Source organism: Anthonomus grandis, chromosome 8, assembly GCF_022605725.1.
Source record: "Anthonomus grandis grandis chromosome 8, icAntGran1.3, whole genome shotgun sequence".
In the NCBI taxonomy this organism is placed as follows: Eukaryota; Metazoa; Arthropoda; class Insecta; order Coleoptera; family Curculionidae; genus Anthonomus; species Anthonomus grandis.
In genome coordinates, this window is record NC_065553.1 from 14538338 (window position 1) to 14565543 (window position 27206).

Here is a 27206-nt window from a genome sequence, read left to right on the forward strand (position 1 = left end):
CTGTCAATTAGCAGTGATTCATTACTCCATCATGAATAATTTTACTAACCATGAAATGACCGACATGCACTTAATTTATGGATTAGCAAATGGAAATGCGGAAGAAGCACGAAGAATTTACCAGGACAGATATCCTAACAGAGTAATTCCATGTGCAAAAACATTTAGAAAACTACATGCAAGATTATGTGAAACTGGGAGTTTTAATAAAAATATGGGTGGTGGAAGACCAGAAACTATAACAACGCCTGAACTTGAAGAAGCTGTACTTGATGGGATAGAAGAAGACTCTTCCAATAGTATCAAGAAGGAATACCCAAAATCATTTGAAAAAGAAGAACCTTGCTCAGGAGGAAAAAACTAATGATCAAAAAGAAGCTGTCAATGGGATGCATTATGTCTTTACCATGGATGTATAGCCCGTTAAGTTATGCCCTGTTATTCAGGCCAGCAAAGTGTATTACAAGACCAGATGACAAGTACACATATTTACAATTTACAACTTAGCGACGCATCAGTGCACCAATTATGTATGGAATGAGTCTGAAGGTGACTAAGAAGCATCTGTATTCACTTCCTGCATTATACACCATCTTGAAGAACATTGTTTGGCCGAAAAAAAGAACATGATAATATTTTCGGATGGCTGTGGTTATCAAAACCGCAACACTGTATTATCAAATGCTTTGAGCTTCTTTTCAACCAAACATGAAATTTCTATAGAGCAAAAGTACCTTGAAAAGGGACATACACAAATGGAGTGCGACTCCACCCATGCAGTTGTGGAAAGGAAGTTAAAAGGTCGTGATATTACCCTGCGATCGCAGTATGCATAAATTATAAATGAAGCTCGAAAAAACCCTTTCCCACTTAACGAAAAGTATCTCTCGCATGATTTTTTTTTTAAATATGACAATAAGAATCTCATTCGATTTGACTCTATACGGCCAGGAAAAATCAAAAGCGACCCAACTGTGTCAGATAATGGTGTCTTAAATATTTACCGGACGGAAGTATTCACTATAAATAAACTACGAAGACGAATATAAAATTTTGCCTCAACGTGCTAAATTTCATTCACTACCCAAAGATCATACATTTAAACCCTTTTTTCCTGAACGTCTCCGAATCAAACACACCAAATGGAAACATTTACAAGAACTAAAAACTGTGTTTAATTTAGATGTCCATAGTTCTTACGACAACTTGCCATACACTGCTCATTAATAAAGCTTAAAAGATATCTGCAATAATAATTATTTATAGTTTGATTAATATCCTAATTCACACAATCATGAAAACCACAAAAGTGAAAAAGTCGTAAACCACTCCAAATAAAACACAAAAAGACGTAACCCATAAATCGAAAGTTCTAATCTATCGTATCCCACCCTGTAAAATACCAAGTTGCTCAAAAAATAATAAAATGATCTGAATATATCCGAACAGATTAGGGATAATTTCTATTCATACAATTTCGATATTTTTTACGAAGTTCCTGAGGAATGTTATTTTTTGCGTCTCCTGTAAAATTAGCTAACCTGGGGATACGAGTTGTTAGAGTTTAACCATCGATTTTTTAAATATCAGACATAGAACCTTCCTAAAATTTGTAATTTTGGAAACAAAGAAATGTTTTAGGACACAACACTAGGTAAATAAGATAATTTTATTCATTTTTGTATTTATGTTTTACTTTATTTTATTATGATTTATATAGTGAACTATTCTATATAGTGAACTAGTACTATTCTTTTAGAAAAAATTTCATGTAAAAAAAATATTTTTTAAATGTTACATATTTTTCCATTAAAGGCTGGAGATATTCTAGAAATAATATTTCAGCTAGGGCGTTCCAGGAATATTTATTTGGATGACGCGAGTCTTTCGTGAATGTGTATGTTATTATTATCCCACACTGTATCATATTACAAATGTATCATGGGAACCACAAACTCAGCGTTTTCGTCATCTATAACCACGAGAAGCAACATCAGCAACGCAGGTCTAGATTAGTTTTTGTGAAAAGATTTAGGTTTTAGTTTTTACATATAAAAACACTCTTATAATTTATTTGTTGATTGATTAATACATCACTATGTCAGTTTAAAAATTCAATATTTATAATAATAATAATTTATAATTTTTAAGTAAAAGTAAAATTAATTAATTGTGAGATAATAATTTGGCGCGGCGCAGTCGCTATTAGAACACGAGGAATGGACTACTTATCATTCCTTAATCGATTATTTTATATTTTTTCTGTTCATTCCACCAGCCACTCCGCATTTCATACTACTTACACCCTTTATATATTAATACCATTGGTATATTCTTCCATGAAGAAGGCAAACTAACAGTATCGACAAATGGACATTATTTGTATATAAAGAAATGAAACCTATTAGACAAACTATTCTATTTAATGGAAAAATACCTTCGAGTCTCCGCTTTTAAAACTAATATACAAACTCATTTTAGTCTTCTTTTACAAATTGCTAATTCCCTTAGTCAAAACTTTTTTGAAATAATAATGGATTCAACACTAAGAACTATATATAACTATAGATATAAATGCGGTTTAATAAATGGTACTATAATACCTATAATAATAGTATAGTATATTTAATAAGTCAATGACTAGCAATCTAGCTAGATTCATCAATATTTTAATGTAGCTATAGGTATAAAATATCTCATGATGAACGAGTAATACAGGACCTTTTAAAAAGTCAAATATTAGTAACTACCTCAGTAATTAAAAGTTTTAATTCTACCCTTCAAAAGTTGCAAATAGATACATCAATCAAAATGGTCAATCTACAACGTTTGCACGCCTAAAAATTTTATACAGTTCTATTATTACGTCAACTGATCTACTATCTAATCAGCTCTCTACAAGAAATGTTGGGATCTCTTTCAAGAAATAATTTTTAATCAATCGAAAACAACCACCAATCGAAACTCAGCTACTCAGATAAAGTAACCAACTTCCAACAACCTGTCAAACTTTTATCATCCTAGCAGCAGATTATCATGTTCAAGAACTCGATCAAAATTACTGGTTTGTATAACAGTTTTAGAACGTCTACCAGTAAATGTAAATTGTTAAATGCGGAAAAAACCAAATCTGCGCAACAATTATTAGAAGAAACTTTCTATTTTAAGACTACTTAAAAACCAGTAGGTACCTAGTAAGTACCCCGTAGAAGCTTATATAAACCGCCCCGTCGTGAAACCTTATGATTATTGCAAGAATATACCAGACTAAATTCATGTCCCGAAATTATAGCCTCTAAAACTCAGTAGAATCGAAGCCGATGGCCTGAACATAGGCCAACATAGACTGAACTAGTATTCCGAAGAACTGGAAAAGATTGACAAGACCTTTGTAACTAAGCATATTTACCATGTTCACAATAATTTTAATTATATTTTAATTATTTTTTACATATACTCGTATTTTAAGTATGTGGCCGCAGAAGACCCCTAAGATTATACCTTCCTCCAATGATCATCCAACAAGTCCAGACTTTGAAATTAGTCAACTAAAAAGGCTGATCGCAAAAAGAAGAACTAGTATCCATTCAGAAGGGATAATCCTAGAAGAGATAATACACCTCAACTTCGTTTAACAGTTGTTGCATACCACCAACTTTTCTATTATAGTAAAATTTAAATTGCACATTTAAAAAGAAAGCGCACCGTAATATATTATACATCAATATCACACATTTATTTTATGCTCCGCTTTATATAAGTACAAAGATAAATCAATACATATAATAGTTTATGTATCATTTATTTTCAAATATACAATAAACCTAGTTTAACATTTATTAAGCTAATTATCTATGGATGCATAAAACTAGGAAAAAAATAATCGGGTCAACCAAATTAATGTTATCGCTTCTTAACTGTTATTAAAATGATCATAATTAAACTTGAGAGTGAAAATGTTGAATCGTTGAATTAAAATAACCGGTTTTTAAATAAATCATAGTCAATCAGTTCTTCGAATTTTTCTTTAAAAATCTCTTCGGTGTAGTATTAACACGAAATGAAGGAGTAAGTACCATTTCTTTTAATACTTTGTAGTCTTATTAAGAATTGGCAATTTTATTTCAATAGACTATCATCAATTAGTTTTAACATCAGTGGAACTACTTACGAAGGTAAGAATTTTCAGTAAAAAAAATACAGGGTGTAAATAAATAGATGTGAACAAATTCAGGGGTTGATTCTTGGGTACATTTTAAGAAAAAAACTGTATTTGAAGGTATGTCCTAAAAGCCGTAACTTTTGAGATACCGGGTGATAATGATTAAAGAAAAATATATGTTTTTTTTATAATAACTGATATTTTAATAAAATTTGGTAAGCATTTTCTATGCATCAAAAGGCATTTTCTGAGCTTACTAATTTTTTTTATTTCTACCAGTGACGTTCATGTAAAGTTTAAACTAAATATTTTTGATGAAAAATATGGTACGCTTTTTTTTGACTTTCTCTTGTCCGAGGTTGCGTATTCGATTAAAAAAATTTAATCCATCTACCTAAATGTATTAGGTGTTTATTATTAAGGTTTAGATGTGATTCTAACTTTTATTTTAAACCAAATGAAAGAAGAATAAATTAAATTATTATAAAAAATGTTGAAAATGACCACCCTCTGCCATTATGCAAGTCTATACGTCGCCGCATTTGTCGAGGAATCTGATAAAAAATTCCGGGAGAATTTTGAATTAAGGCACATGAATTAATGATTCGATTTCTCAAGTCATCAATATCCAGTACCGGACACTGATACAAATTTAAAAAAATAGTGAGTCTCAGAAAATGCATTTTGATGCATAGAAAATGTATACCAAAAATTTCTAAAATATCTACAGGGGTTTCACAGGTATTGTAAAAAAATATATATTTTTCTTTAATCTTTACCACCCGGTGTCTCAAAAGTTAGAACTTTTAGGACATACGTTCATATAAAGTTTTTTTCTTAAAATTTTACCCAAGAATCAGCCCCTGAATTTTTTCGCATCTATTTATTTACACCCTGTATATTTTAAAATATAAAAAAACCTTTTATAGTAAAAGCCGAAGATGTTACTCCACAAACCGACTTAAACACCTACCTACGGGAAAGAGCATATTTAAAAGGCACCAAACGTATGTGTATGGAAGGGGGATGCGGCTCTTGTATTGTAGCTGTTGAAGAAGTGAAACCTAATGGAGAAAAATCGGTTTTTGCAGTAAACTCAGTTAGTTTTTTTCACAGTATATAAACCACAAAACTAATATTAATTTTGCAGTGTTTAGTTTCTATCCTTTCTTGTCACGGCTGGAAGATACACAGTATTGAAGGAATCGGTGATCCAATGAAAGGACTTAATGCTATTCAAAAGTCTTTAGCAGAGAATAATGGAACGCAATGTGGGTAAGCATGAATTGAAACCAATTACATATACACATTTCTTATTCAGATTTAAATTATTTTCAAAAAGATTTATAACGTCTCCGCCCATCGGTATTTTTATATTAAATAGTTCATCGCAGGTGGAAAAGTAACATCTAAGATGGGTAAGCGCTCATCTCGCTTTGAGAGGTCACAAATTGATAATTGTTTCGATAACAACGTAAAACCGTCTTCATGACGTCGTGAAGTGAAGTTGTTTCTCAGGATTTCTATTCTTGCTCAGGAGTTCCTCAGGGGCGTCCTTGGCTCTCTCTTATTTGAAATCTTTATAAATCATGTGTGTGAACAGTTCAGCTCTCTGGTTCTTCTGTATGCATTATGTTCTTATGTAAATGTCCTCAAACTTCTATAGTATTAATTTTATCAATGACTGCTTAATTCTTCGGAAAAATCTAGAGTCTTTAATTAACTGAGGCAATTTAAATAAACTGAAGATAGACATGATAAATACAGAGTGCTGGCATAAACTTTTAAAATAACCCTATTATATGCAACTATTCCATAAACAATAAATCGCTACTTCTCCTCGGTCTGAATATTTTAAGGATCGTGGCATAATCTTTGATAATAAGCTAATTTTTATCAAACATTACGAAAACATAATTAGTGAAACATCTATAACTTTTGGATCCATTAGAAGACTGAGCCGTAAATTTCAGAATATTGTATATTCAGTATATACACTGTTCTGCGCCTTTATAAGGCCAAAGCTTGAATATGCCTCAGCCAGAGAATGCATGCACCTTATTCTCGCCAGAGAATAATTCTCTGGCGAGAATAAGGTGCATGCAGAGGGTCTGAAGAGACAGCAAAGTAACGTAGCTATATCTGAAAACCAATGGTTCCTGTCCCCCTCAAGGATTTCCTGAGAAGAACTTGCTTCTTATGTTTGACATGCCGACTCTGGAATCAAGAAGAAACTACTATTTTCAGAAATGTTTATTTAAGTTGCTTAATAATCTTATTGATGGCCCTAATCTCCTAAGTAAAATTACGTTTTGTATTCTTCGTACAGGTTGACGTCGAAGCTCTTCCTTTGCCCAGATCCAGAACTAGTCTTTATTTATTATTTGGTACCAAGTTTATGTCTAAGGCCTATATAATATGTTTTTAAAGAAAAATACATACTATAATCTTTAGAGGTCGATATATAAAAACGGTAAATTTCAAGTGCTGTATATAATATATAAATTACCAACGATTTCTTCATATTCTATGATCCTTCATATTTCATAATACATTATAAAAATCAACCATAGAGTAGTAACTCCAAAAGTTCCCGAGGTAATGTAAATTTTGAGGTCGTTGCAATGTCGAAATATTCAGTGCTCAAGTTCTACTAAAATCTCATCATATTCTTTGTTTTGCGACATTATTTTGGCTCTAGTCGGTGAATTACTGACCTCTAATATAGTCAAGATGTTAAATAACGTTGGTGTAGTTGTTACTTTGACTATGAAATACTAATAATGATGTCTCCAAGCCTTTATTTTGCTACTAAATTATTTATCTTAGCTAACAATTATTATGCAACAATGTTTTTAACAGATTTTGTTCTCCTGGGATGGTAATGAACATGTTCGCCCTACAACAATCCGGACAACAAACCAAATATGATATCGAAAACTCTTTCGCTGGAAACATATGCAGATGTACGGGATATAGACCGATTTTGACAGCTTTTTATAACTTTGCTACCACTAAAAATGGTAAACAAAGAAGTTTGCTTAGAATATATTTTTAATGCGAAAAAATAGTTGCAGATATTGAAGATATAGGATCAACTCTAACAACGTGTTCCAAAATAAACAAAAAATATGAAAAACCCACAGAAAATTTTACGGTAAAATTAGGAAAGTCTAGCTGGATTAAAGTTTACTATTTAAAAGATCTTATGGAGATTATTGGGACGTCTGGAGATAAAAAATATATGCTGGTTGCTGGAAATACCGCACAAGGTCTATTTTATATAAGTGCATAAATTTATCCCAACTTACCTACATTTTTTAGGTGTGAATTGGCCGACACGAATCTTATTTCCTGAGATATACATAGATATAACAAGCCTAGACCATTTGATTGACCATACAATAACAGACACGTCTTTAATTTTGGGTGCCAACATATCCTTAAGTAAAACTATGGATATATTTAATGAAGCTGCTAAAAAATACGCTAGTTTTAGCTATTTAATGGAAGCAGCTAATCACATTGACTTAATTGCCAATGTTCCAGTGAGAAATGTAAAAGAGTATTTTAGACAAACGTTTCATAATCTTACATACTGGATTTTCTTCTAGATCGGAACTCTAGCTGGAAATCTAATGCTAAAACACCAAAACCCACGGTTTCAGTCTGATATTTTTGTTATTTTGGAGACCATTAAGGCTACCATTATAATAAGTAAGTTTAGTTTATTCAAATCAATATATGTACACCAAACACAAAAGACTCTTCTTATATACAGTTGATGTTGAAGAAAATGAGTTTAGGAAGAGTCCACAGGAGTTTCTTGGCATTGATATGAATAAAAAAGTAATAAAGGAGATTATGCTAAAAAGTTACGATGCCAGGAAGTATTTTTATAAAAGTTATAAGGTAAGTACTTGAATTTGAAAAGACAACTTTACAGTTTATCAATCTGTAGGTAATGCCACGAGCGCAAAATGCTCACGCCATAGTAAACGCAGGTTTCCTTATTAAATTATCTAAAGAAAACGTTGTAAAATCAGCAAGTATTGTTTATGGAGGAATTAATGCCGAGTTTGCCCATGCAAGTGCTACTGAAACTCTATTAAACGGTAATCACTTTCCAATTAATTGCAACAAAATCTTATTTAGTATTACAGGTTTAAACCTTTTTGACAACCAAACGCTACAAAAAGCGTTTCAATCACTGGACCAGGAAGTCAAGCCAGATCAAGATCCTCTTGAGCCAAGTCCAGAATGCCGAAAGAAACTTGCAATAAATTTATTTTATAAGGTACGTGTTATTCCAAGTTCAGTCAGTTCTATCAACTTGTACATGACCCCATATAAGAGTGCTTTTAATTATCTGATATCTAATAAGATTAGTGTAGAAAAAAAAAAACATATATCCGGATGGATAATATACGCTTAATATATTCTTATAGGCTTTTTATTCTTATAGGCTTATCTTACATCGAAATTAAGATATCTTAAAAATTAAACGGTTTAGGTATAGGACATATTTAACAAAAAATGAATTTATTTACGAATACATTTAATAACATAAAAATATACCGAATATCTCATTTAAAAGTTTTGAGGTATTGCGTATTTAATTTTGGTAAAATCAAAAATTTTTAAAAAACACTCTATAATGGACGAGAACAGACATCCAAAAATAGTCCTAAAAAATAATCCGCCTGGCTCAAGGCCACCTAAAAGAGGGAAAGTCAACAATCTACGTTTCAGAAAAAGATGCAGAGGCAGCTTCAGTAAAACTACAAGAACATTAGGAAACATAATTTATAGTTTTAAGTAGGAAGTTAGTTAATTAGTTGTTTTTCTTTTCAAACATGCGCCTACGTGAAAGTCATTTGTGGAAGTAGAATATTAATTTTTGCGGCATATTGGCTGCGTACAAATTTCATTCAGTATGTAAATCTGTGCCATTTTTTCTTCGGAAATATTTTACATCAAAAAGTCCTCCTTAATGATTAAAAGATGTGTACAAAATGCCCAACAAGCGCGTGGCCTAAAAATTAAGAAGTCTGGAAATAAGGTTGATATTAACTTTACTTCTGAAAAATCATTCAAGGATTCACACTCATTATAAATACTCACAGTATACAACTTTAAAGGTCTAATAATCTTTGTCTACAAATGTCTTAATTTAATTATACAATACTAATAATTTTTCATTTATTTTAGTTTGTGTTAAACATAGCTCCGTCCAGTTTAGTAACCCCGAAACATCAGAGTGGAGGAACCATTCTATCCAGACCAGTATCCAATGGCGTTCAAGAGTTTACGCCTGATAAAAAAACGTTTCCCATGGGAGAACCTATTATTAAACTTGAAGCTATTGCACAAGCATCCGGTAAATATCCTATCAACTATATCTAACTAGTTATTTAGTAGTAATTGAATGTTCTAGTGACCAAGTATTAACCATTATCGTACTAATTTTATTATAAATTTAGTAAAATTTGATTTGAAATATAATTGACAAAAAATCTTGTAATCTTAACATCTTAAGCTAATAACAAACATAACTTAATAATTTTGTATTTAAAAATTATGATCATTTTGATAATAGATGAATTTTTCGATTTGCTAGGTCAAGCCCAATACATCATCGACAAACCCGATCTACCCAATCAGCTACACGCCAGTTTCGTGACAGCGGATGCACCTTCAGGATCCGAAATTACGTTAATCGATCCATCAAACGTTATCGCTTTAGATGGAGTAGTTGCCTTTTATACTGCCAAAGATATTCCCGGTGCCAATTCAATTACGGTCCTGTCCTTCGGTTTGGGGCCAGAAGAACTACTCTGCTCCGGAACTGTTAGTTAAAATTATTCCAAATTAAAAGAAATACAACGAATGGCTTTTTCAGGTGCAATACTATAACCAACCGATAGGGATCGTGGTTGCGAACAGTCACAATACAGCCATGGAGGCTGCAAAACTTGTAAAAGTTGAATTTAAGAGACCTGCTACTAAACCTTTGTTAACCCCTATGGAACTGCTTGCAGCCAATAAGAAAGATAGGATTAAGCATGAGACTTCTGTAGTACCCAAAAAAACTGGTATGTTTTTTTTAATTTAATTATATATCTATGAATAATGCAGGTATATTATTAAATTGAAAAATAACACGGTTTACAATAATAGCCCAAGTGGCTGTATTTTAGTGGATTCTACTTCTTATTTTACCGATTCTATTTAGTTTAAATTTGTTGCAAAAAAAGAAGTTGTATAAACGTAGTTTGGCAGAAACTTTCGGACTCAAGCTTTGAACACATAGTTACGAAAAACACATTAATTTATTTTTGTCTAATTTTTCATCTCTAATTTATGTATGTTCTTTATAGCAGAAACTGCTAAGTTAATCAACATTTTTCACATGGTTTTAATAATAATAACCCAGGATTGCATGATAAAATAAATTAGAATTAATTTAAAAAAAATGTAAATAAGTTTTGTACTTATTCAAAAGTGGGCTGCGTGACTTATATGATGATGTTTTGTTTGTAAACCAACGACATAATATGTATTGAAATTTTTTTTAAAAATCAAAAAATCAAAACACGGGAGTTTTAATTTAATAAAATATAGGTGAATGTCACATATCGTATATGATATTTAAAATGCAGATCAAGATCTAACAAGGTGCAACTAGTAAAATTTAAAAAATCAGCAAAATAAATTTCTGTAATAGTAACTTAATTAAGTGAATTTAAGATAAAATCGAGAAGCTTCGAGAAATCCCAATTCAATCAAAAATATGTTTTTTAGCACATTCACAATAAGTGAAGTAGTTACTATAGGTTTCTATGTTTACTAGTCATTTGAAATTTAACAAACTAATATATTGAAATACTGCAAATAAATTGATCATTTGATTGACATGATTTCTACTCGTATGTATTGGACACAGGCTTTCAACAGGTTATTGTTGAATAAATGTAGTATCAGTTGGATATCAAGAAACACAAGAATGTAAATGATTTTTTATAAATATATAGAGCACTACTCCAAATATTCTTCCTGCCAAGGTTAATTCCTTTAAATTTTAATTCCCTTATAAGACGCTTTTCTAAGTCAGGAAGATGAAACGAAGAGGTTCAATTGAAGGGCCGACTAGAACTCCCCCCCGATCTTTAGATTTTTTCTGGGTCATTTAAGATTATCGAATAGAAGATCTTAGAGAGTTTGAAAATATATCATACTTTTGTTTAATACAAAATGAAACGCGTTTTAAGTATCTTGTCAAATAACATCGTATTTAAAAGTATAAATTGTTTAATTTTATATTTATATTAATAAATTTATACATTTAAACGTTTATATTTATTAATGTGTAAATAAAAAAAATTATTACACCCTATCAACATGCAAATCAATACTACTTAATAAAACGAGATTTTTAGGTTGGAAGTCGGGACACCTAAGGGACAACACATCCTTTGACTAAATATAAATAGACAATATAAAGGAGCTCTGGTATATTCTAGCTATTTTTTGGATTATATTTGGCCTGAAAGCTTTCAAAGTGAGATACTGTATATACAAGGCCTCATTTACTTAAGATCTATTAATTCATATTAAGTAAGATTGTGGAAGACAACGTTTAAGAAAGAACTGATGGATTTCGATCTATTAAAATACCTGTTTTTTTTTCCTTTAAGTTTTTATTTATCTTTATTACTCCAATAAATGCTTTATTTCTTATTCGTATTTTGAGCTACATACTAACTAGATTTGCTTGCAAAATTTCAAATTTTACAAAAAAACTCTTTGCGCTGAGGCTCATTTGTATTCGTTTGAAGTTAAGCCACACTTTCATATTCGCCTATTTTAGGAAAAGCAACAAAGACCGTTAAAGGAGACTTCTACATGGATGGTCAATACCATTACCACATGGAAACCCAATGTTCCTATGCCATACCGACAGAAGAGGGCCTTGAAATATGGCCGTCAACTCAATGGATAGCACATACTCAATTTGCTATATCTCAAATTCTCAATTTGGATGCCCAAAAGTAAGAAGATTGCTGACTTTTCACGTGTAAATGATTTAAATATAAACTTTTAGAATAGACGTATCTGTAAAAAGATTAGGAGGGTCATATGGAGGGAAAATTATTAGAGGAAACTATGCGAATGCGGCTGCCGCATTAGCAGCTTACAAGCTGCAAAAACCCGTTCGAATGTGGATGCCTTTTCATACTAACATGGATATTATTGGTATAAAGGAAGACTATTGATATAATTTATAAAAATTATAATTTAAACTTTAGGTAAAAGGCATCCATTTTATATGAAATACGAAGTAGGAGTAAACGATAAAGGTGCCATTCAAAATATGACAGCAGAATTATACTCGGATTCTGGCAATGGGCCAGGTAATGAAAAACTGGACTATATGATCATTGATTGCTTTGAAAGTTGCTATAACGTTGATTCCTGGGGATTTGACACTTTTACTGCCAGGACAGATAATACTCCTAACTGTTATACCAGGGCACCAGGTAATAACCAAGTTTAGATAAATTAGCTTATATATAGTTAGGTCAAGTTTAATAAACAAGCTACTTAATTTTTCTAGAATATAAAAGTATGTTTTTAAGAATTTGAATGAATACTTCCTAAATAATGATACTTTATATGGTCCAAGTTTCTAACGTTATTAAAAGGCTTTTTATGGCGTCTCTAATTTGCTTAGAAGATGGGTTCACCTGTTGCTATTTCTATACTACATCAAATATTTGTGCAGACGTTACAATATTAGCATATGTTATGATCCAGATATATCGATTTTGGGTTCACGTATTTTATAACGCTTCAATTTATTTAAACCTGGTGAGATGTAAATCATTTAGAATTTAATTCAAGGCACAAAAATCTCCAATTTGGATCAGACTTTTGTGTTAAAATGTTAAAAGTTTCAGGTTGTCTGGAGTGCCAGAAAGTAGAAATAAATATTCAGAATCTACTTTTCGCTGGTTAATGTCAATAATAGAGTTTTATGGAGACACTTTTTAATTTGTTTAAATGTTTTAAACCTTTTACCTCTGTACGTTTTCATTAACTTTTAAAAGTTAATGAAAGTCATTTTTTCAAAACTTTCTAGGCATCCTAAATAACCAGAAACTTTGACACTTCCAAATTCTTATCAGTAGTACCACTGATGTTCTTAAAATTACACCCAAATAAAATAAGACTTATCAGTTCCATAGTAGTTTATTATGATCTAACCCATGAAGAACAAGAATTTACCATTATATATTATATCCAAAACTGAGTTCAGCAATGTTATTTGGAATTTATTTCAATGTATAAAAATTACCTCTTTTGCTTGTACTACTATACATAGTAATCATTTCAATACATTAATTAGCTTTATAAATAGAACTTGCTGGCCCTTATACAATATTTACACGTTCTGATTAGGCACACTTGAAGGCTTAGCTGGAATTGAAAGTATAATGGATCATATAGCCTACACCCTAAACATGGACCCATTAGATGTCAGGATTGCCAATTTGGACACCAAAAAGTACTCGAAAGTTTCTCAGTTCATTAATGAAATGAAAACCAAAGATAATCTGATGCAACGAATTGAGGATGTGAAAAAATACAATGCCGTAAGCACGTTTAAGTGATTAATGATAACATTTAAAATTATGTCCACTTTTTTTTAGGCCAATCGTTGGAAGAAAAAAGGAATCGGCCTAGCAGCGATGAAATGGAGGTTCAGCTTGTTGGGCAGCTATACAACTTTGGTATCGATTTACTTTCAAAATGGCGGTGTCGCCATCTCGCATGGAGGCATAGAAATCGGGCAAGGCATTAACACTAAAGCCGCCCAAGTATGTGCATATAAACTTGGCATACCCGTTAGTATGGTGTCTATTAAACCCTCCAACAATTTGGTGGCACCTAATAGTTTTGCGACTGGAGGAAGTTTTGCATCGGAGTCTATTTGTTATGTAAGTTTATCTATTTATAATTTTGACTGAAAATTGCCCTTAGAGAATTATTGGTCTATGAGAGTCACTAAGATTATAACAATTGTCATTTGTTTGACAATCCTCAAATAATCATAAAATCCCATTAAGTAGATGGCCACAACTGGTAACTTTTGTTGTAAATGAAAACTTCTGAAACGTTCACAAATTATATAAAATACTCGAATGCTTAGAATAAAATAAAAAATGACTCCAAATATACATATAAAAAATTACTTTAAAAGGTCAGGACATAAGAGTTATCCCATAACTCAGAATATAGGTACAGGCTATATATGCACGTTTTTATAGCTAATAAATAGAAAAACTGATTTGAAGTCAAAAAGTCCATATTATATATGTACAAACGATTAGTTTTCGTTTTCGAGATATGTCCAAGTTTCAGAAAAAAAAAAGTTTTTCAATCATAACATACATAAAAGAGACTTTACTGAATTTTTGAAATTAAGATTTGGTTTACAGTAAAAATACAAACTCTTTAGTGTAATAAAAGTAATGTAATGTATTATATGTAAATAATGACCTTAAAAGGCCGAAAAGATATAGAAATCCTAAATACATAATAGTGTGAAACGAAGTCTAATCATTTACGAAAAATCGTGAAAAAATTAACAAAATACAGAATATTTTCTAAGATTTTTGCAATTTAAACAATATGAGAAGTTTTACAGTAAAATAATTGGCAATATTTACTAAGACATTCATAGAGAAATATTAACATATACGAAGATAATACTAAGATAACGCTTTTGTAGTAAGTTGTACTTTTTAAGGGTTGAGGAGAAAGAAACTTAAACGGTGTAAAATAAAATTAGTGAAAACCTCAAGGTAATACAAGAAATAACTTTAATAAATACAGAGATGTAAAATGCTCAAAGGTATAAGAACGTTAAATACAAAAAACCATTAACCCAACTTTGACCACATAGTATAGTAATTGTTTTATAATTCATGAAAGTTTTTAATATTTATTTAAAAGACCCAACCGTTAAAAGACGAAAAAAAATGGTTAAAATTATATTTATAAGTGTAATAATCAAATAGCTTCTAAAACATTTCGCAATTTAATAAACGTTCTTTGTATAAGTATTCTCTATTTGGAAAGGCAAGAATGAGAAATTAAAAATTGATTCAAAATATAGCAGCTAGTAATTGGGCTTTTGGCAATTTACTAGTTCGGCTTTTGTCTGTTTTAACCTGCTCACAAACAAACCGTGGGGACAACACTTGGGACCAGTTAACTAAATATCTGAATCTTTAAAACAGATAATTGTGGATAAAAATATATTAAAAATAAAACTGAAAAAACACACAGAAATCGTTGGGACCTGGAATAATGGAGCTGTAACGCTTGGTGTAAGTTTTGAATAAAAATATTTTTACTCTTGCGATCAACACTTCAGGAGTAACACTTAAGTAAGAAAGATTCAAATAAATCTCTTCATACGATGTAGACTGTTTTCGTAAGATGGTACAACTGTTCTTATTTAACGTAGTTTAATAAAACAATAACTAAGTTATTTTGTTTTAAATAAAAATATTTTTTTAGTGGTGGTTTAAAATATATTTCCATCTTAATTAATATCATAATTTTTAGTCAGTAATGTTGGCCTGCGATAAACTACTAAGAAGAATGGACCCAGTGAAAAAAGCAAATCCTAAAGCGACATGGGATCAATTAGTTAAAATGTGTCATGTGGCTAACATAAACTTGAGCGCAAATGGATAGTAAGTGTCAGTTTATGTTTTTGTGTAAATCTTCATCAACCAAATTTTTAGTGTATTTAATGACGGAAAGGGAATACAAGACTATGATATATTTGGTTTATGTACCACGGAAGTAGAAGTGGATATTTTGACGGGTCAAAAAGTGATTTCTCGAGTTGATATCATTGAGGATGTTGGTCAAAGTTTAAGTCCTTTGATCGATATTGGCCAAATAGAGGGAGCCTTTGTTATGGGTAAAACTGATCCTTACAACTTGATTATTTATGCAAATTATCGCTTATTTTTTAGGTTTGGGTCACTACTTAACCGAAGAGCTCAAATACAATGACGAAGGTAAATTATTGAATAATAGGACATGGAATTACAAACCTCCTGGGATGAAAGATATCCCAGTAGATTTTAGAATACGAATTCCACCTAACAATCCAAACCCCATAGGAGCGTTAAAATCTAAAGGTAGTAATATAAAAATGTAATGTAAATACTAAATTAATTGTTGATAATTGTAGCTACCGGAGAACCTCCAATGTGCCTATCGGTTTCTGCGCCTTTAGCTGTTAGAAATGCAATAGCATCTGCCAGAACAGATGCTGACAGCACCAAACCTAGATGGGTTCCATTTAGTAAGTATCAATCTCAATTATAAACTCACTGTATTCCAGTTGTTGACTGCAAAATCATTGCTAACAGCTCATAACTCTTTTTTAGATGGCCCAACAACTGTAGAACATACAATACTAAACAGCCTTACAGATTATTCCCAGTTTACCATATAGCAGATAACATGTAAAATATTATAATTACTTAAAAAATCTAAACAATAAGTGTTGAATCAATGAATTTATTTAAAAAAAATATATATTTTTTACTTAGTTGGTCAATCTGCCTCTTAATAAAATAATCCTGGGTCTATGAATATCCCGCGTTCTTCATCCAAATCAGTAGAATCTGTATTTACTATTGTAGGAGGTTCTGTATTATAATCATCATCTTCCGTGTTAATATTACTATCAGTACTCTCAATAATTACTACGACTATGGCAGTGACTTTACTTTAAATGGTTTGTATAGTTAAAACTTACTGGATTTTGTTCCCAACTCTAATCCCAACAGTTAAGCTCCTACATAGTTTTAAATCATCAACAAAGAGAATTAAATTGGAAGAAATTATTATAAAGAGATTTCACCTTTAGTAATTTATAAATTGGTTAGAAGTCAGTAATGTATAAACCTTGTGAAACTCCAGAACAACCACAAAATTGTGCAGCTAACCTTATTGTCTTGGTAAAATCAGAAAAAATCCTATTCATTTTCAAAAGAATTAAATAAATTTTTAATAAACAGGAGGGTATTGGTAATGAACACTCAAATGGAAATGTGTTCTAGTCTTGCTTCCTGGGGAATATTTATATATACTGCAGTTTTGACCAGACTTTTTAATGATCTGCAACAGAAATGAAAGTTAACTGCGTTATCAGTTATAATCAGTTACTTTCTCAATTACAATGGAAAAACTGAGTCTTTTATATACAAACTGAGAAGCATTTCATAATTAACAAAGTTACTATTAAGAGCAACATTTTAATGTCAGTCCTCTGAAAACTATGCAGTCTGTATGGTTTTCAATGAGTTAAAGAAAGGAAGTTGCGAGAGGTAAAAATTCAAATTGATACCTATGGCACAAGAAAAGAAGTATAAATGATTTTAACATTCAAAAGACTAATAAATATAGTAAAATCATTATTTTTCACATGTATGAGTTATTTTTTAACTTAATTAATAGACTTTGATACAAATCTGAAATCTAATAAACCTGAATCAATAATGCTGGGTCAATAATAAGTTTTAAGAAATATAACAGGGATAGTTTAAATTTTCCTATACTGGGGTCAAGAAGAATTCTACTAGATTTATGTTTTCTACATAAAGTAATAAATGTTGCTATAGACTGTCCTGAGTTGTTGTTACTTTTTAAATGTAGACTTTCTTCTCAAATTATCAGACAGTCTGAAACTTGTGCAACATCATTTCATCACACTTAGACATGAATGAAACAACAGGTTGGCAGGGCTAGAGGCCTGCTAGGAGAAATATATTTGTTTGGTTCGAAATTTAGTACATTTAAACAAAAAATTATTTTATAATTACAATATAAATGGATTCCCTTGATAAATACATAAAATAAAATAGATAGAGCGAAGAGCTCAGCTAGAAGTGATATTTTGTGGGTGTATTGGTCAATTGTTAAAGAAAACTACTTGTTTCTAGCCAACGTTTCGAATTATATTTAATTCATCTTCAGGGCTCTACACTCTACAGTATATAAATGATTTAAAATAGAACTTCTGCAGGTGATTTATGATAATTTACAAATACATGAGCTTTTCTTTAATTGATAATTCTTTGTATTTTATTTTTTATTTCTTTTTATTATTCTTACTTCGTATTTTGTAGGGATGGACAAAAATAACCGGTTTTTGGAATAACCGGTTTTTCATATCGAATAACCTATTATTAACCGGTTATTCTTGTCCTTAGGTTAAACCTGATAACTGACTAATTGAAGCAATAACCGGAAACCCAAGATTCAAAAAATTTAATTTTAGTTCTCCACTTAATGCTGCAAATGCCATTAGTCATATCAAATTACAGGTTGACAAAAATATTAAACTACAAGATGTAAAATCATCAAATGAAAAAAATAAAATTTAGGTGCAAAAGAGCAAGAAATAACAAAAAATATTTGGCAAGTGCATGATGCTAAAATAGTAAGGTTTTCTATGGATAAGGATTATACAAGTGGAGGTTTGCTAACAGGGTTTAAACTATACTTGACTCAGCCATTAATATCAAGAAATAGTGATCCAATCCGCTATTGGATAGAAAACAAAGGAGCGTTTCCTGAAACCAGCAGGATTGCACTGAGATTTCTGACTGTTTTAGGGGCATCAGTCTCATCTGAAAGGGTGGTTTCATTATTAAATAATATTTGCACAGACCATAGGAGCAGATTGACCCTCGAATACTCCAATCAATTAGTATTTTTAGTTTCTCTAGAAGATAGTTTTTGGAAAATTTAAGTATTCATAAAAATGATCCCAAAATTTTTAATTTTTTTTTTATTGACAATGATATTTTATGTGAGGTGTTATTTATGTGTTTTATTATGTGTAACCAAATATCAGATTGTTTTGTGCTTACCAATCTCAATACCCTCGAATTTGGTTACATAAATACAAAATTAATGTCCTGAATGTTGAAATTTAATAGGTTATTACAATAACCGGTTTTTTACGTACGGTTAACCGTTCAAGGTTTAACCTAAGTCTCAAATTAACCGGTTATATTTTAATAACCGCCCATCCCTAGTATTTTGTATACATCTAATGAACAGTTGTTGTTTGACGCTATGCCTTTAGGTGCTTTTATATAAGTGCGATTATATGCATGTGCAATTTTTGATTGTCGCTGTTAATTGTCCATGATTCGAGTTTTTCCTACATTTCTTTTGCTTTACTATGACAAATTATGGTTTAATTAGTTTATGGATTTTCTCATTAATAATTTGCCCAGCCAAAAAACATCACCTTTGTATAAACTAAGTAGTATTATTAAAACTAAGTAGTATTATTCTAAGTAGATTAGTATATTTGTACTAATCTTAGTACAACTGTGGCAGCGAGGCTCTAGTGACTTTTGATCTGGTTGTGTTGTGTTGGTATTAAGATTCTGACAGCTGTCAAAACCATATGATGAGGTTGCCGCTGCCAGACATTTGGCATTTTAAAATGTGAATAAATTAAAGATCTGCGAATTTTATAACTAAGTAGTATTATTTATAACTTTATAACTAAGTAGTATTTTTTTATTTGTACTAATCTTAGTACAACTGTGGCAGCGAGGCTCTAGTGACTTTTAATCTGTGGTTGTGTTGTGTTGGTATTACAATTCTGACAGCTGTCAAAACCATATGATAAGGTTGCCGCTGCCAGACATTTGGCATTTTAAAATGTGAATAAATTAAAGATCTGCGAATTTTTATGTTTTTCCTTAACACTTTGCAATACCACACATTCAATATGCAGGATTCGCTCGAAGATTATCTGAAATTCACAAGAAATGCTAAAACGGATGACCCACTTAAAATAAGGTAACCGTATCGCCGCCTTTTATGAGTCAAGTTGGATTGGCCAACCAAAAAAAAATGGAAAGTAGCTAAAATTTCCCAATAACTAGAACCGAATTTAAGAAAATCCGGCTTGCATAAAATTCGTGCGATTATTCACTGGCTTTTTCGGCCGTATAACGTAACAGTAATTAACATCTCTTTGTTCATACATTATTTTCTTTGTAGTAAAGAAATGGTAGTCACCGCTCAGCTGAAGAAAGAGTGTGATAACCGAGCCATGAAAATTGTGGAGTTCTCCATTGAAGGAAAGTTAAGACCTGAAGTTTTTATTAAATGTGTAAGGGTGCAGTGTTTGGTAATTTTTTGGACAGTGTTAATTTATAGTAGAACTTGTAGCTTCCATTTATTAATCAGACCCATTATGAAGATATTGTTGAAGAACGAGCTATAAGCAAATTGTGTGGATACTCTGTATGTGGTAAAAAGATTCCTGAAATGCCTAAGAAACAATATTTTATTTCTACTAAAAGTAATAAAGTTTATGATATAACTCAAAGAAAGGTAAGTTGTCTCATATTTTGATTGTATGTAACCTATTGTGTGTCTTATTATTTTACTTCACTACACTGAATATAGTTTCATTCACACATAGTTTTGGGTAGATAATTATATAAATACAAACATTTTCTGTGCCTTTGTTTCAAAATAAAGTTAAACAACTAAAAAAAATACATTTTATTTTTAAAGAAATCTGCTTTTTTTAGAACTTCTGTAGTAACTTCTGCTACAAAGCCAGTTTACATATTAAGAAACAATTAGATAATAGCCCTTTATGGTTGAGAAAGTTAGAAGATATTCCTGAATACAAATTATTACACCCTTCTGAAGGGTAAGTGGTAAAATATATTGTGCCTTAGTTTGTAAAATATAATACACTTTAAGGGGTTTACCAGGAGAGCTGATTGACCAAGGGATTGTAAAACCAGCAAATGAAGTTACTAACTTTACATCCATAAACTGTTTTGCTCAAGCCTCTCTGGGAGATATTACTGAAAGAAATGCAGATTCATCTCAAAGCAAGAAAACTAGAAATTTTAAAAGGTCATCAATGTTAAAATCATCTATGCAGACTATTAAAGAAACAGAAATAGAAGAAGAAAAGGAGGGCTTAGGTAAGTATATGACAACGAACCTTGCTTTTATGCCAATGCTTTTCAATCAAATATTTTTAGGAGAATCAACAAAAGTTACCAAAAAGATAGAACAAAAAAAAGTAGTAAAAGTAGCCAAAAAAGAAACACACAAGAGGCACTGCATTGTCAGTCTACCTTCAATAGAAGAAAATGAGGAAAAGAGTAAAGAAAATGATTGTGTTATTGAAACTACAGCTGTGATAGTCAAACAAGAAATTATGCAAGAAGTCAATCCTGAAAGTAAATTCAGCATACAAAAGTTTATTTTTAATATCTAACTGTTTTTTGCTCTTTTAAGGAATCAAACAAGAGAGGTTAGATCTCTCAGAAAACCCATCAATAGACCAATCACAATCAACCCAATCACAAGTTCTGACAGAAACTACCAACATTGTAACCTGTAAAACTGAATTCAATCCCATAATTAAAATGAAAGAATTGTCAATAAAAGCTGAACCACCAGAGAAAATAAAAACAGTCAAACCAAAATCAGAACCTCTTGAAAATTCACAAGACAATAATGGAGCAAAAACTAAAAAAAGCTCTAAAAAGAAGGATCAGGAGGAACCTACTAGAGCTTTGGGTATAGAATCTTTGATAAGAAACTCCTTTGATGATTGGATAACTTTGGAAACTTGTATTTTTATACATGGAGAGACCAAAGTAAAACACATTTTAAATGAGAACAAACTGAGCGAATATTTTGATCAGTTTCATGTTCAGGAGCTACAGAGAGAACAACAAATGAGATATATGGAAATATGCAGGTTATTATTCTGTTTTAAAACATGTTTTCTTTTTGTAAACAAACACCAAGCTTCTCATTGTAATTATCACATATATTCAACTGCAGACAAATCTATTTGAATTTAAAATGAGTTTTTAAATGTTTAATGATTGCAGGCCAATTAACTATTTTATTAGTTACAACCATCATGTGATTATATAGAATATGGATTGCTTTATAAATTATTGCTTAAAATGGTTGATTTTTTAGATATCTGAAACTTCCAAATCTAATCTGACATCTGCTTAGTATTGGACTAATATTTGTGTAACTTTAATGTTTTTTTTACATTTAACCTCTCTCTGTCAACCATATTCTGGAGCAATTATATGAAAATAATTCTAGAATAACAATTTTCAGGAGACTTCAGTTGCAAGAAATGGCTGATGACAGGTTTGACAAAGTATATGTTGGTGGAACCAAACTGAAGCCTTTGCCAGATTTTAAAAAGTTAAAAGAAGAATCCAAAGAGTTAAAACTAAAAGTAAGTTACCATTTCTATAATTAAACATGTATGTTAGGATTAGATTGAATTCAAATTCTTTTGTAAAAAGTCAGTGAGAATATTTTATTTGGGGTTTAAATTTGAGAGGAATATTTAAGGACATTATTTTAATAGGAATCGTAATAATTTTCTGGTTGTAAAGGTATAGTAAATTTTTATATGTTTGTTTTGTATTTGATAGTTTGCATTTTTAGACTGTTTCGATTTTTTTTATTATTTTCTTGTGTGATGAAAAACCATCACAAAATAAAGCATTCTACTGAGGAAATAAATGGTGATTTAACCATTTCGCAGGCTTAAAATAAAAGTGACACTATATGAAATATGTCAATTTTTACTTTTTAGTATATTCAAGTTTTACATCAAAAGCGTCACTAAACGAAATAACCTATTTGCCTATAGTCCCCCTTATTTCTCCTAGATTGCGCAAATGTCACTTTAAACTAACGGAAATTTCAGCCGTGCTTTACTTCAATAATGACACATGACACTATACACTATAATAGTTGTGTCCAAACAGACGTGCAGTACGCATCGCGCTTTTATTGGAAAAGTGACATTTTTTGGTTAGTGACAGTGTATTATTTCCAGTTGTTCGAGAATCTTAAGTAAGTACAATATATAAAATAATATAAATATGTCATATTTTGTTTTGTGGCGTTATTGAAATTCATGACCTGAGCTAAACTGTTTTTTGAGACATTATAACACGCCATCAAAACGTTTGTAATATTAAAAGTTATTTGTAATTTCGTCATTTTTATTTTCTGATTCAATATTATATAAAATAATTTAATTTTATAGACTGACAGTATGAACAGAGGCCAGAAAATATTGGCGATGGCGCTAAACATTGAAAACAAAGAAAATGTTAGCACATCTGAGGGAGAGACCAAAATAACAAACATGAGTAGAACACCATCAGCCCCTGCGGCCACTAAATGTATTGAAAGCCAAGAGCCATTAACACCTTTTCAAGAAGTAGCCATTTGTTCGAATATTGAAAGCGTTGAAATGTTCAACTCTTTGAACAGCAAAGAAGAAAACACCCGCCGACAATCAATCCCTTCAAACTCCAGCTCAAGTTCATTGTCTAGTTCCTCCTCATCGACTAGTTCCTCCTTATCAACTTCAAGTCCTAGTTCTTCGTCTGCAGGTCCATTAAACGGTTAATAATATTTTAGTTGCCCTTTATTAATTGCCAGTTTTTTTTCGGACACTTTCAATAAATAAGGTTGAGCTTGTTAAAAAAAAATCTTTTTTTTTAACAAGCTCAACCTTTTTTATTTGAAATTTAACTGTTTAGCTATTCCTATATTATTGTTTTCAGATGCTGAGAATGATCAAGATGAAGAAAGTGAACCTGAACCATTTTCGTCAGGTTCTGAATGTGATAGAACATATCAGCATCCCACTAAAAAAGCTCGACGAAGAATTTTTAGTTCAAGCTCGTTAACAGCTTCTAAAAATTTACAGAAAAACCTAGATCTTCCAGCTGAAAGCACTACTGATGGAGTTCGGCAGATACCCAGATCTCGGAAAAGGTCTGCAAATACAAGGCGTCCTATTATTGCTAAGAATCTGAGAAATTTAGGGCAAGAATACGTATCGGTCTCAAAATCAAAACGAATTATTGAAGCTCGTAAAATGGGACCATCCTGTGGAGATCATTGCCGATTAAAATGCAGGGACAAAATACCACAAGCAGCTCGACATCTGCTATTTGAAGGGTATTGGGGAATGGGGTCGCTTGAGCGTCAAAGAGAGTTTATTGCACGAAGTATGACAGAAATTATTCCTAAATACCAGTACAAAAAAATAAATTCAAACAAAAAATCTAAACACTCCTTTACTTTTAATTTGGATAATGCCAAAGTTAAGGTATGTAAGATATTTTTTTAAAATACCCTAGGAATAACTGATAGACCTATAAGGACAGTGATTAGTAAAATGCACAGCAGGGGAATCTTAGTTGGAGAAGAAAGAGGGAAGCACAAAAAACATAAAAAAATATCGGATGCGTTGTTAGATGGCGTCAAAGATCACATTAATAGTATTCCTCGGATAGAGAGCCATTATTTAAAAAAACAAACGTCTAGGGAGTACATTGATGGTGGAAAAAATTTAATAGATTTATACAATGATTACAAAAAGAATTGAAAACAATTTACAGTTCGTTAAGTTACATACCTACAGAAAAAATTGTAATTGTAATTTTAATATTAGTTCCTTTATACCGAAAAAAGATCAATGCACGGCATATAAAGCAGAAAAAAAGAAGGAGCTAGAAGAATACAACCGACATTTACAAGAAAAAGAAAAAAGTAGAGAAGAAAAGCTAAGAGACAAAGAGTTAATTTTCGAAGAGTTTGTTGTAGCTTGCTATGACTTGCAGGCTGTAATGACTATACCTAATGGCGAAGCATCTACCTTCTACTACAAATCTAAAATTAACTGTTTAAACTTTACGATATGCGAACTAGGTATAGATCAAACGGAATGTCATTTTTGGGACGAGTCTGACGGTCAGCGTGGAGCGAATGAGATTGGCACGTGCGTTTTACGTTTTCTTCAGAAAAAGTCGGCAGAAAGCATCTTGGATATGGATTGTGTTTTCTATTCTGATAATTGCTGTGGTCAGCAAAAAAACGAATTCATTATTGGAATGTATATTTACGCCGTTAAAAATCTTAAGTTTAAATCGATAACCCACAAATTTTTAATTAGGGGGCACACCCAAAATGAAGGGGATGCTGCGTATTCCATAATTGAGAAAGAAATAAGGAAAACAAAACAGTCTTGTTCTATTTACGTCCCGGCACAATATGTAACTGCTATAAGAAATTCAAAAAAATGTGGCAATCCTTTCGACGTTAATGGACTATCTTATGCAGATTTTACTGATATCAAAAATTTATCAAGCGTTTCATTGAAGAAGAATGTTAATGGGGAGGTAGTAAAATTATCAGATATTAAAGTAATAAGAATTGAAAAAACTGCTAATAATGATATCCAAATATTTTACAAAACATCTTATTTTGATAACAACTATAAAGAAATAGCTCTACAAAGAAACTTTCAGCGTATTTGTGATCAGCAAAATTTAAAATCTTTATATCAAAAAAAAATTAAAATATCAGAACGTAAGAAAAATTATATACAAATCCTTATTAACGCCAATCTCATTCCTCAGTTCTACCATTCCTATTATAATAATATTTTAAAAGAATAAGATGATTAAGCTTTGTAATTTATCGCCTTGAAAATAATTTTTGGAATTTTGGTTTTCTGTTTGTTTAATCTCCTGTTTAGAATTTAGTAGTACCTATAATGTAAGTTTCGTTCATATTTTTTAACCTTTTCTGTGCAGAATTTAATAGTAAGTTTTGTTAATATTTTTATATCCACATTTCTAATAAAAACCACAAAAAACGTAAATTTTTATTATCTTTTATTTCACAATGTACTCCAAAACTAATAATAGTGCCTAGCAAAACATGTCACTATTAGCAAATATTTTCCAAATCTTTTGCAAAAACAAAAACAAAATGACACTAAAAAAACAGTTTTAGCTTAGGTTCTGACATAATATTTTAGAAGATTATACCAGGTGCAATATTAGGCAATAGAAAACATTGCAGATCATCATTAATATTAAGGAAAAAACTCTCATACAAATTAAATTAACTTTTTGAAATTATCCCTAAAATTAAAACCGCTCTACTGTAAATTTGCCATAGTGTCACTTTTGTTTTCAACGTGCGATTTATTGGATAAATATTTATCTAATTCAAGACATTTCTTGTTCTTCTAGGTCAAAGCATTTTTTGAGGGTAGAATGTACGAAGGGGACGACAAAGGCTTTTCGACTGACGATAATAAAAAACTGGATGAAGAAGAAAGTCCTCCCGCAGTGTTACCCCCCGTAGATGTACATTCCCAAAATCTGCTGCGCAGGAAGATATTCTTAAATTCTTTGAATAAAGCGTGAGTTATTAAAGCTACCATTATCATATAAAACGCTCGAATATACATTTTTTTATTTAGGATCCAACAACTCTTACAGTCACTCGGTGCTTCCTACACGTCCGTGTTATCAGATATTCAAGCGTTGGTGAAAACATTCAAATTGAAGGCCGACAATATCACTTTTAAACCTTTTGTATGGAATTACATTGCTTTGGTTTTGTTACATTTGTAAGTATTTCCCCGGATTTTTTAATGCTCTATAGGAATTTTAATTTCTTTACAGATTAAGTATGAAAGAAATATACTTGAAGGAAATTTTAGAGGAGCAAAGGTCTCAAGAGTTTGTCCACGTTTTATTGGACAATTTACCCAGCAAAAGAGAATTTATCAGTAAAGTGCTCAGTAACGTTGAGAATGTTGAGCTGTTTGTGCAACACTATATTACTAAGAAGGACAGTAATTATTTGTGATCAGTTAAGCTTTAAGGATTTAATAATATATATTATGTATTCAGTACATTAAATGTTTTTTTTTCTCAAATTTTATTTGTTTTCCTACTTCCTTATTGATGTCTCTCACTTCAATAAATGGAACCCCAGAAAATGAAAAATGCCTTAAAATAATTTTGTTTTTCATGAATTTTGTTGGTAAGATCTCACCCCATTTTGACAGGTATATTTAAAAAAAATGTGA

The 27206-nt window shown here is 31.0% G+C and overlaps 3 protein-coding genes across 5 annotated transcripts; all 3 read left to right on the top strand.

The window, feature by feature from the left end:
* The first annotated feature begins 3920 nt into the window (after positions 1-3920).
* LOC126739767 (xanthine dehydrogenase/oxidase-like) lies at positions 3921-16811 on the top strand. Its single transcript, XM_050445575.1, has 24 exons — positions 3921-4068; positions 4132-4175; positions 5092-5261; positions 5313-5437; positions 7025-7185; positions 7234-7434; positions 7487-7719; positions 7777-7879; positions 7944-8074; positions 8124-8277; positions 8326-8459; positions 9374-9542; positions 9783-10012; positions 10065-10257; positions 12033-12213; positions 12267-12418; positions 12472-12702; positions 13625-13818; positions 13876-14163; positions 15800-15930; positions 15982-16163; positions 16219-16386; positions 16440-16553; positions 16639-16811. Exons 1-24 carry the CDS (start codon positions 4061-4063, stop codon positions 16704-16706), a joined length of 3765 nt encoding a protein of 1254 aa, XP_050301532.1. The 5' UTR covers positions 3921-4060; the 3' UTR covers positions 16707-16811.
* A 3093-nt stretch (positions 16812-19904) lies between these two features.
* On the top strand, positions 19905-27036 carry LOC126739740 (putative RNA polymerase II subunit B1 CTD phosphatase RPAP2). The gene is made up of 11 exons (XM_050445537.1): positions 19905-20080; positions 20285-20396; positions 20456-20620; positions 20824-20948; positions 21002-21231; positions 21292-21492; positions 21551-22019; positions 22400-22523; positions 26359-26531; positions 26592-26741; positions 26797-27036. The coding sequence occupies exons 1-11, from the start codon at positions 19971-19973 to the stop codon at positions 26981-26983; spliced, it is 2046 nt and encodes a 681-aa protein (XP_050301494.1). The 5' UTR covers positions 19905-19970; the 3' UTR covers positions 26984-27036.
* Positions 22819-26348, top strand: LOC126739741 (putative protein TPRXL). Of its 3 annotated transcripts, none has more exons than XM_050445538.1 (3): positions 22819-23152; positions 23349-23712; positions 23875-26348. In XM_050445538.1, exon 3 carries the CDS (start codon positions 24685-24687, stop codon positions 25774-25776), a length of 1092 nt encoding a protein of 363 aa, XP_050301495.1. In that variant the 5' UTR covers positions 22819-23152; positions 23349-23712; positions 23875-24684; the 3' UTR covers positions 25777-26348. The 3 variants fall into 2 exon arrangements, with proteins under 3 accessions (XP_050301495.1, XP_050301496.1, XP_050301498.1); XM_050445541.1 differs by lacking the exon at positions 22819-23152 and having other exon boundaries at positions 23195-23712.
* Positions 27037-27206: the final 170 nt, after the last annotated feature.

Coding starts and splice junctions, on each gene's coding strand:
- LOC126739767 (XM_050445575.1), top strand. Junction 12,214..12,266: donor CTCAATTTGGATGCCCAAAA/GTAAGAAGATTG, acceptor ATAAACTTTTAG/AATAGACGTATCTGTAAAAA. Junction 13,819..13,875: donor ATGTGAAAAAATACAATGCC/GTAAGCACGTTT, acceptor ACTTTTTTTTAG/GCCAATCGTTGGAAGAAAAA.
- LOC126739740 (XM_050445537.1), top strand. CDS start 19,971: ATGTTTTTCCTTAACACTTTGCAATACCACACATTCAATATGCAGGAT. Junction 20,621..20,823: donor ATGATATAACTCAAAGAAAG/GTAAGTTGTCTC, acceptor TGCTTTTTTTAG/AACTTCTGTAGTAACTTCTG. Junction 21,493..21,550: donor GCAAGAAGTCAATCCTGAAA/GTAAATTCAGCA, acceptor TGCTCTTTTAAG/GAATCAAACAAGAGAGGTTA.
- LOC126739741 (XM_050445538.1), top strand. CDS start 24,685: ATGATTACAAAAAGAATTGAAAACAATTTACAGTTCGTTAAGTTACAT.